The 11,295-nt window shown below is 41.1% G+C and overlaps 1 protein-coding gene across 1 annotated transcript; it reads left to right on the top strand.

The window, feature by feature from the left end:
- Positions 1 to 2,829: 2,829 nt before the first annotated feature.
- LOC306978238 (uncharacterized protein) lies at positions 2,830 to 7,814 on the top strand (the record flags this gene model as incomplete). The annotated part of the gene is made up of 5 exons (XM_079576763.1): positions 2,830 to 3,007; positions 6,959 to 7,069; positions 7,222 to 7,431; positions 7,498 to 7,624; positions 7,699 to 7,814. 5 exons carry the CDS (start codon positions 2,830 to 2,832, stop codon positions 7,805 to 7,807), a joined length of 735 nt encoding a protein of 244 aa, XP_079432889.1. The 3' UTR covers positions 7,808 to 7,814.
- Between the last annotated feature and the right edge of the window lie 3,481 nt (positions 7,815 to 11,295).

The following is an 11,295-nucleotide window of genomic DNA, read 5'->3' as shown; positions in this document are numbered from 1 at the left end:
TGACTTTTTTTCCTCCACTGGTGTAAAATAGACTCTAAAGCTTTTTAAAAAATATGTAACATTAAAGACTTTGGCATTTAATTCCAAACAAAAAATGAGGTGGAAACTGAATTGTGTCCCACTTTACCCATATTCACCCCATAGATAGAGCCTCATTTAGGGCGCGTGACCCGATGCTCTTGTCTGTGTGGGAGGGCGGTAAATAAACCGACTGAAAAGAAAGCTACGTATTACATAAAAACCTACTGAATATTTGAACAGGATGTGAAGGGATAGACGGAGAGATGGACGGAGGGAGAGAGACAGAGACGTGCCGCTGCGGGACACATGACGTCAGCCTGTAAACTGAGGACACGTACAGTATAATCCGCTTTGAGCTTGCACTGACATGCCCGTGCCTGACATCTAGTGGCCACAGCGAGGAACTGCATTACATCCGGTGCGGCTGGACCATGGATCTGTTATCAAAAACTGTACAGGTAAAACCGCGGTCAAATCCACTGGAAATCACGATGCAAATGCGGTAAATGGGACACGATATTTAAAAAAAGAGTATTTCTGATCACGACATGTAGCAGGGTCTGTTCTATTATAGTCACAGCTGGGTAGAGATATTTACTCAAGTAAGAGTAACGTTACTTTGAAATAATTTTACTCAAGTAAGAGTAAAAAGTAGTGGCCCAAATATTTACTCTAGTAAGAGTAAAAAGTACTTGGAGAAAAAGTTTGTGCCGAGTGAGAACTAGGTAACTGTTTGACTGTAAAAGTCTGATTCAGGGTTCACTTAAAGCAGTACTAAGTTACTTGTTTACCTTAATAAATCCTTTCCGTAGTCCCTGTGAGGGTAATACAAGTGTTTATGGGATGATTGGAGGGTCTTTCATCTCCCCCTGGTGTCTCTGGCCAGAAAACCATGTTTGCAACTTGACTGCCACCGGTGCGGAGAAAGCAATACACGCTAATGGAATCACGAAGAAGAAGCTAACATGCTAACGGGCAAAGCTAACTGCGAGCTAACGTCAGTATTTACAGCCAAGTTTGAGTGAAAAAAAATATTTCCATTGTATAATTGGATGCACAGTAACCCTCTCTCCCCTCACCTTTCCTGTCTACTCTCCAAGACAATTAATAAGTTAAAAAATCGTAACTTGCCACTACACCTGCAGTTGCACTTATGGCCTCTAGGGGGAAGAGTTACTTAGTACCGCTTTAAGACATCAGTTATGAGAAATAAACCATGAAATAATGTGAAAATTATAAAATACTTTCAAATAAAATACCACCTAAACATAAAAAAATAATAATTATTAAGAGAACAAAACAAGAAATGCATCTTTTTTCGAGTCAAAATGAAGATTCGCCTCTTAAATATTTACTCACTGTGGCGCAAGTTACTTTTGTACTCTTACTTTTACTCGAGTAAGAGTACAGATACTTAATTTCAATATTACTCAAGTAGAAGTAAAAAGCGCCGTGTGAAAAAGCTTCCTGCAAAAGCTACAATTACTTCAAAGTCCATGTACTTTAGTAAATGTGATGGAGTACGACCCACCGACCTCTGATTCGACTCGGCTCCAGATTCCCATTAAGGGTATTTTGGTTTTCTCAACAGTAAACTCTCAAAGGCCCAAAGTATATTTCACTGTACTTTGGATAATTAAATATCATGATGACACTTCTAAACATCTGCCTGAATGGACACGTGTAAAATGATAAGAAATGGATAATAAAAGACTTGTATTGATTTGTACAGCCTTCACGTTGCTGACCAGACTGGTGTGTGATGTGGCAGATGTAGGTCACTTCTTTATATGTGAACGTAACATTCTTCATTTGAACGCTAAGGACCTTCAGAACTGTCACTGAGCTTCTTTAACCCCCACCTGAGCAGCACATGTTCTCCAGTTTACCCATAACCGAAAAGCTTGGGATTTTCTTTTTTTTTAAATGGCAACAAAAACGAGGATTATAACGCAACAAAAAAAAAGTGGAAAAATCAATAAAAACCCCCACAAAAACATGACAAAAAAGTAACATAAAAACGTGACGAAAATGCAACAAAAAGCAACCAAAGAGTAAGAAAAACTGACAAAAACGCTTCATGCACGTGACAGAAAAGTGGTGACAATGTGACAAAACAGCTACGATCACTTTTATCGATCTTAGATTTCAACTGAGGCATTACGCTGTTGCTCTCCAGTTGAGAAGCTTTTAGATTTGGGTAATACCGAACTGGCAAAAATGCACTTTGACTGGGCACAGATGCTGGGATTGTGGAGTTTATTTACGCTCATTTCCAGACTGGAACATGTCACTAGCAACAGTATCCCGAAATAGTACATCACTGGGATGCAAAAACATTATTCAAATTTGTATCTTTCACATTTTTCCGACCCTGGATGAAGCAAAAAACAAAACTGATGGATTATTTCCTTCCCTCAAAGAATGACCAAGGACATTCAACATTATAACTCGTCACTGCGCTCAAAAAGAACGTTCTCCGTATTCAACTTTCCCCCCAAAACAAAGCATCCGTCTTTACCACAGGCTCAGTGTTTCCGGTCTGAAGTCCGACAGAGCTGTGGCTGCCGTCTCATAATCACCTCATTTGCCTGCATTACCACTTCATTTGTTTGCAGGCGATGTTGTTTTAGTCTTCAGGGAAGTCGACACCCAGTCCCACCTTCAGAGGCCAGCCGTGCGGACCATGGATCTCACAACTTTCTGAGCGAGCTTTCGATCAACATGCGGCACAACTCGGGACACGATAGCTTTGTTGACCTGTTTCTTTCTGACATAGTTTTTGGAGGGCTCGTGTGAACTGCTGGCATGAGTGCGGCGGAGGGGCCGGAGGGGCCGGTGGGGCCGGAGGAGGCTTCGGAAACGCTGGACAATCTCATCGAGAATCGCATCCACAGCCTCCAGAACCGACTCTTCTTTTTGCAGCAGATGCGGCAGATGATCAGGAGAGTGGAGGGGCGAGAAGACGACACAGTGACAGGACACGGTGAGTCATTTACACCTTTAACTTTTAAGTACAGACTCTGAAATGATCTGGATTTACAAATGTAGTTTGTAGCAGAGCTGGGGTGGAAGTAGCTCTGTTATCGTTCAGCTCGGGGAGATCGAACCCTGATCCCACCAGCGCTGCTGTTGTGTCCTGAAGCGAGACAGTTCATCTGCTTTGCCTTCCGTGTCCTGAGTGAACGGGCGTGTGGTTCCCTTACGTAAAGCGCTTTTGATATCCTCTGTGGAGATTGAACAGAGCTGTAGAAATGTTCAAAATGAGCCTGGACTCAACCGTTTGGGAAATGAAAGAAAAGGGGAATAACTTGTTGAACAAACCAGGAACTAGTAATAAGCAGTAATGAGTAATGAGCACTAATGGATCTATGTCTGCACTTCAATGCACTTTCCATGACATTATTCCATTTAATTCTCAGTCGTGGTGAGCGAAAGTAGATTAATGGCTGCAATTCTGTGCCAATGGCCCTTTTGACCCACTTTGATAGTTGCTTAAGAAGTGTTTTTTTTTTTATGTAGTAGTACTTCAGATGTTTTGTAAGTAAATATGGCTGTATAGATTCTCTCATTCAATAGTTGTTGGCTCATTTACAATATGGAGTAAACCAGTGGTTCCCAAAGCGGGGTCCGGGGGCCTGCCTACAAAACAGATCGCAAAATGTGACTTTGAATAGAGATGTATATTCCTTGTGCCCTGTTACTCGTTGTTCAATTCCCATAAAAATCTAGGTTCTGCGTGAGAAGTTTTGCAGACCCATAGACTTCCATTACAAACTCTTTTTTTGACCTCCCATCTCCAAATCAAGGTGAAACTTATTTTCCTTGCAATTTCTCTTTTTTATCTTCTAAACCCTTTAAATCTTTGAAAAAAATAAGGTAATATAGTTTTTGTCCGCTTTTAACCCCTTCCCCACTGGCCTCTATCGCGGACCCAAACAATCAGTGCTTATTGACCTCCATGATAGTTTCATATTTCGACCTCCCCTCTATAAATCAAGATTAAAATCATCTTCCATGCAATTTCCACTTTTTAGACTACCAACCCCTTACTTTAATGTGAAAAGTATTTATTAGTTTTGGGCTATTTTTAACCCCTTTCCCCCCTTGCCCTATATTACAGCCCTATATTACAGCCCTATACCACAACCAGGCAGCCTTGGATTATTCGTGTCTATAAAGGGTCTAAAGGCCCTATACCTGATATTTTTCCCAGCTAGTGGAATTAAAAACTTCTTCCCTCCTATGTTGACGTAGACATTTGTGAAAAGTCACGGCACGTTTAATGAAACATGAACTAATTTCTATGAAGATTTGGGACGCTAGAAATGCATTAGGAATGTTGGGAATGGGTTTAGACCCAACTAAATATCCAAAATGTACAATGAAAGCAAACAAAGGTATAAAAAAAAATCAGGTGTTGAGCCTTTAAAGGGGCTAGATGGTCATACCGCCTTTGCTCTGCCCAATCCCGTCAGACCTTGGAAGCTAAGCAGGGAAGGGCCTGGTCGGTACTTGGATGGGAGACCGTTTGGTAACACCAGGAAGCCTAGCGAATGTAGTGAGTGAGTGAGTGGTTGGTGGTGGTCGGAGGGGCCGATGGCGCAGACTGGTTGCCTCGCTTCCGTCAGTCTACCCCAGGGCAGCTGTGGCTACAATAGTAGCTTACCACCACCGAGTATGGAGTGAACGAATAGTGCAATGTAAAGCGGCTTTGAGTGTCCAGAAAAGCGCTATATAAAACCAATGCATTATTATTATTATCATTAGATGCAAATTGGCCATTTTAGGCTCACTGCTGCCACCTCAGGTCATACGTGTAACTGCAGCTTCTATATTAAGCTCGTGCATGACGGCACTTCGGACCCGAATTAACAACTTTTGAGTGACAGTGCAGGATTTTAGAGGCAGTTGTGGTGAACAGGTCTGAGCTCATTCTACACATTAGGACATGGCTGGAACATGTAGGGGAGGAGAATACTTAATTTTCACATTTTTAAACTCCATATAGTCCCTCAAATCCATCAATATTGGAAGATCTTATGGCCGTGTGAAGCATCAAAATACACAGAATGTGATTAACTTTACACAAAAACAAAAAATGCACCAAATTCAATCTCTCTACTGATTATCCGCACTGGTCGGCCGCTCACACAGACAATAGCCATATAAAAATGTGTTGTTATTTTAGAATTATTGCATTCAGTTGTGCATTAATTGTTCTTGTTTGTTGATTGCAAACATTGGCGTCTAAAGGGTTAATGATTCATGGTAATGTGTGGAAGCAGCATGTCATTTTCAAGGGAACCCCTTCACGAAAAATAATGCAGAATTCAAATCCATCAATATTTGAGGATTTAATGGTGGCACAAACCATCAAAATACACAGAATATACGAAACACTCCCTGAAGGGGCGTGAAGGATGTGCATGTATTAAGATTTACTGCTTTGAATCAGTATTTATCCACACAGACACTGTCACAATGTCATTTTAAACTGTAAAACATCACAATTCTTTAAAACATTTCTCAGGTTGAAGTAAAACAACCTTTTGGGGAGCAGAGAGTAATATTTACACATATTATGCTCCACCAGGCTGATCGGTTTTAGCATCAGGGCTAATTCCAGGTTTATGATTTCTTATAATACGTTGTGTCTATGTCACTATAGTGAGTATAAAGACCTTTAAAGGAACAGGACACCATTTTTCCATACTGAGATATGTTCTTTTTTTTAAAATTTTTATATTGACATAAAACAAAGCTTACAAATAGCACATAGACAAAGGAAAGACACATAAGGGCAGGGCACATATTTGATTCTTAGGATCGTTCTTGGGTTCTGCATGAGTAGGTGTGACATATGAATAAGAGAGGAAACAAAACAAAGATGAAAGCAAATAGTAAATCATGGGAAACAAATCGTAGAACATGAAAAATGATGATAGTGACAAATAATAGTAAAGAAACAATAATAATAGAGGTAAAGGTAAACTGAGCGGGGTAATGAACATGAGGAAGGGTAAACATTCAAGACTGAAATCACATAAACCATCTAGATTCGGAGGAAGAAAAGGAAGAAAACAAACAGGAAACTACAAGATTAAGTTCTGACCGCCCCCACCTGCATCTCTGTCCTTGTGCGGTGCATTAAAAACTTTGTGATATGTCTGAGATATGCTCTTACCTGAGCTTAGACGAGTTGATGTGTACCTGTCTGGTCTTTGTGCGTGCGCTCAATCACACAAAAAGACCAAAGATGTAGTAGTAGTAGTAGTAGTAGTTTATTCGGTCAGTTCATTCATTCCTTTAAACGTAACGTGTGGACAACACGACCGAAAGGGTTTAGGCTGAAGTGAAAACTTATAACGCCTAACCCAGTTTACAGACTTCCACGAGAGAAAAACAAAAACAAAACACAAACATTAATAATGAACAATTACAAGTGTTAAACAGAAGAGAAATAAGCATGTATCTGAAGTTAGTAACAAATATGTACACATACATTTGTTTTAAGTTAATTTAGTTAAAGTTTTGACTGTTTGGGACAGTTTTAACTGATCTTCCAGGTCGTTCCACAGATTAACACCTCTTACAGAAATACATCGACTCTTTTTATTCTTTTTAGCTTTTGCTTTTTTTGAAAATAGCAGTTCCTCGGAGGTTATACTGACTTTTCCTGTGTTCAAAAAGCTGTTGCTAGCATTCAGCCTCTCCTCCTCCTCTCCTCTATGGATCCACACGGGGGTGAAAGTTAGAAGCGACCAAGAAAACATGTCGATTTTCTGAGCGGATAAAAAGGGGAACTATATTGTAAGGCGTAGCAACACCTTAGGAGCACTTCGACCTCCTTCACCTTGCTGCGCGGACACACAAAGAATTTGCTAGAGTTTATTGGTCATGGTGAAATGTTTGATATTCATCTTCTATATTTAAGCCCCTGGTGGAGACGAAGACGTGAGCGAGTTGGACCTTGTGGAGCGAGAGCTGGAGGATCTGCTGAACCAGAGACAGAAGCTGCTCAATGACAGCGCAGCCACAAACGGAGGCAGGTGCCCCCACTGTTCCACACACACATTTACTCAGTGTTTATGTTTTCATCTGTGACACCAGAACAATTGTAGTACAAGATTAGGACAAACTTACAGCCTCAATGTCAACGTTTACCACGTGTTAACTGTGGACGAATTCTCCGCACAGTTCACCTGGGTCTCGGCCCCGCGTCCAAAATGGAGACACCTGAAGGCGGGGTCTACACACTGCCCCCTCTGCGGCTGTCGCCCAACGCTCTGCCAGAGGTGACGGCCCCCCCGCCTATCCCACTGGAGGAGATGAAGATGGCGAAGCCCCCGCAGCCTGAAATACAAGCGCCGCAAGAGGAGGAAGAAGATACTAAGCAGATAGAACCCGGTAAGCTGATATTATACATGAAATAGCCTGTAATCTTTGTAAAATGACCCCCCTATATTCTCACAGTGGACAGTCTGAGCAAGATGGCGGCCTTCACTCGGTGCCCGTCCTGTAAGAAAGTGGTCTTCAGTCAGACGGAAAAGTTTAATGGGGATTCAGCCTGGCTCATGTGCTGCGTGTGCTCCCTGTTAGGGTGAGTCAAAAGTCTGATCCCAAAAGTTCCCAACGCCCGTTCCCATTTCTCAAACCGTGTCCTCATGTTCTCAGGGGCATCGTCGGGTTCTGCTTCATCCCGTTCTGTTTGGACCGGACCAAGAGTGTTCGGCACAGTTGCCCCGAGTGCCAGGCCAACATGTACACTTTCCACCCCTTCTGACCGCGAGTGCCTCCATGGGAACGTCCCGGATCTACTGCTGCTCTCCCCCAGGACTTGGATCAGATCTGCCACTGCTTTTGTGATGGGCTACGTTGCCATGGGGACAGCTCCAGCATGGATCATGTGGATGTAATTCTGGTGAACTGGGAAGCGGTGGTTCAGAGGTGACACTAACTCCGTGGTCAGCGCTCTCATCTTTAGGGGAAAATGAGCACGATTGAATTGACTGAAAACATGGAAATGCCCACATTACTCATTATGCAAATCCTGCCTCACGGCGCCGTCAGGAAAGACTTTTTACATAGTGAGTAGCATTAGACAAATGAGATCCCTTCACCACCTTTCACAGAATGATTTAACGTCATGTGGAAAAGCGACATGTACAGTGATGATGTGTGAATCATTTTGACTTTCAGAGGAATTGTTTGTAGGTGGAATTGTCTCTGTCCCCGCCCCTTTTTTGGCGTGGCCACTGTTTCTATGCCCCAGAATTTCAAGTCACTGACAGCAGGTTTTAATTCATGAAAATGTCGGACCACGGATGACTTCTCATCTCTCTTTCTTCTTGCACATTTATGTTTGCAAATTGTTGTTTTTAGGTCTCTTTTTGTTTCCCTGACATTATAAGTTAGTGACACTTCAAAAGATAAATGATGTCCTGCATGTGATTCTGCCTTTAACTCTGAATGTAAGTCCAGTGCCGGGATGAGTGATGGATTTCAGTTTCAGCATACTGTGACACTGTACACAGTTCTGGCCTGGGACGTTACCATTAGGTGCACAGGCTAAAAAGATGTGACTGACCTGTCATAGGTAAAACTGCCTTGACTTAAGTGTCTCTTAAGACTTGACCTCTTCATCTGGGGTGTGTCTGAAACTCAGAAGAGACGTGTGGGTCACTCTGTAAAATGTGCCAATGTTTCTCAATGACTGAGAAATGGTACTGTAAGTAGAGACCACAGCAGACCCTCCTGGTTTCAACCTAGTGCTGGGCCTTAACAATTGCACCCTTTCGGATAGCGCCTGAGCGTGCGATTCAAAGGAATTGTATCAGCAAATGACACACTAAACACAGAGTAAACAGATTTGTTTGCATTGAATATTTATATTTTATATTTAAAAAAAAGCCCATCTGTGTCTTGTGATTTGAGATCAACATATTAACCTCTTAACCCCCGCCTTAACCGAGCACAGTTTCTCCAGTTCGGCTTCTCAACTGGAGCTTACAGCCGCATTTGAAAGCTAAGACCTACAAAACTACTCGTAACTTTTTTGTTGTGTTGTCACCACGTTTCTGAAGAGTTTTTGTCGTCATTTCGCTGCATTTTTGTCATTAATTGTTGCTTCTTCATCACTCTTTGGGTTTCTTTTTGGGGCACTTTTTTGTTGTGTTTTTGTTGCTTTATTCTAGTCGCTTCTCATGGTGTTATTTTTGCTTTCCGGGGGGGGGGCTAAGAGGTTAAAACCAACAGATTTAATGTAAATTTGAATCACAATTACAAAAACATTCATACATGATGTAAAAGTGTGTTTACACAGGTCTGTTTAGCCGGTAACTGAGCTAAAGCCACCATAACCCCGAAAGGACTCAATGGATTCAAATACTGACTTTGATCGTCCTGCCGCCGAGCCCTGTACTTCACAGTACGGTTCTGCACCTTTCTGCAGTGAAGCTGGATCTGTTTAGTGCAAATACTTAAATGTTACAGAATGGATTGTGAACCAGTGTCTGTGAAAAAGTGGGACTCAGACCCATCATTTTAGATCACATGACAGGCTTTTGAGGTTTGACAAAATGTTCTAATCACTGAGCTCCTGTCATCTTCGACCTGGAGCCTTTAATGCCATATAAATATATATATAAATAAATAAATATATAAGTATAAATAGTTCCGTGTGCATATCAAGTACTTCATGGGGTTTGACTGAATCAGGCCAGACTGAGCTGAGGACACGCCACACATATGATATGATTTGAAGAGAACAATACTGCAGCTCTCACAGTACACCAAATGATTTATTGTCACATAAAGGCATACAGTACTTATTATATACATCTCTTTAATTTATGTACAAAATATAGAGCCCATGGATGTTACACATGTATAAAAATATGCATTACATCTATAGAAATATGTACACAATGTGCAAAACGTATGGCGTACGGACAACAAGAGGCATGGCAAGAGCAGTGGGACACAGAGGTGACTCAAGTACACACGATAAGTTCTAACTGCTGCCTCTTCTGTGCTTCGGACGATACGCAACCACCGCAGACTGTACGTGGAGAGACTTCAGGACGTCCGGCTAAAAATGTACACATGAACTCCACAGGGGAACAGTCAGGGTCCTTTAGCGCAGCTGCCACTTCCTGTCCCACACAAAAGAGTGGTGAGCTCTGACACGCTCAAGAAGGACATGTTCACTTCATAAATTACATTACATATTTTACACGCCAAAATAAAGACAAATATGTTGACAGAAAATAGTGTCACCTTTTGCAATCGTAATTTATTATGAATGAAAAATACATTTATTATGCTAAATGTAATTAGCTTAGGTGCATGATGAAATTTAATTCATAATTAAAACAAATAGGCTGAAGATGAATAGAATATATATATATTTTTTTTTTGTGTATCTTCTTTTTCCAACAAATGTTTTTGATAAATGAAACAATTTAAATTTCATACTTTGTCTACTTTATTGCTTTTTGCCCAAACAAGCAAGCAAGCTAGTTCTGCTAGCCTTCATTTAGGAACACTAGCGTTTCCTGTCCCATTCTAGTCTGATTAAGATTTGCACTGATAAAACGGTTTTTAAAGATTTTAAAGCTGTGAACAGTGAGTTACTGGCAGATAATCACTGACTGGGAGGAGATGTTGTGGTTTAAATAAGTAGCCGTTGTCATCTTGAAGCTAAAAGCTAACATGGAATGACTTTAAATTTACTAAATATAATTAAAACCACATATAGGAGCTTTAAAATAAAAGAGATTATTTTAAAGTTTTAAAAGTTCAGGTTTCTGAATGTTAGCATCAAATGAATGTTAGCCATTAGCTTAACACAGAAGTAACCTCCAGGGAAGTATTTACATCCTGGTCGCACTCTTAACATAAGCAAATCTGAATTTCCAACATGCAAACTATTTATATGAGTGAATAAAAACTAATCCACGAGGTGACAGAAGGTGACAGGAAATAGTGCAGGTTAGTGGGACCAGTTTAGCAGTTTCGTACAACGACCTAATAAGATGAGATGCAAAAGGTGACATATATTTAGTAATTATTATAATGGGCGTGTTGTGTGATATCAAGTGTGTGGTACAAAATATAAAAGACTGATTGAAGTCAAATAGCACGACAAAAGTAAAACCAAGGCAGGATCTGACAGTACAGTACAAGTATTTCAAACGCGAGCAGCCGTTATCGCGGTTAGCCGTGACTGTCCGGCCACACCACCACCACCACAGTTCAGAAGTTAAGTGG

The sequence above is a fragment of the Gobius niger genome (assembly GCF_951799975.1).
Source record: "Gobius niger genome assembly, chromosome: 19".
NCBI classification, from domain to species: Eukaryota; Metazoa; Chordata; class Actinopteri; order Gobiiformes; family Gobiidae; genus Gobius; species Gobius niger.
Note: the sequence above shows the minus strand (reverse complement) of the source record. Positions and strands in the feature narration are given on the sequence as shown.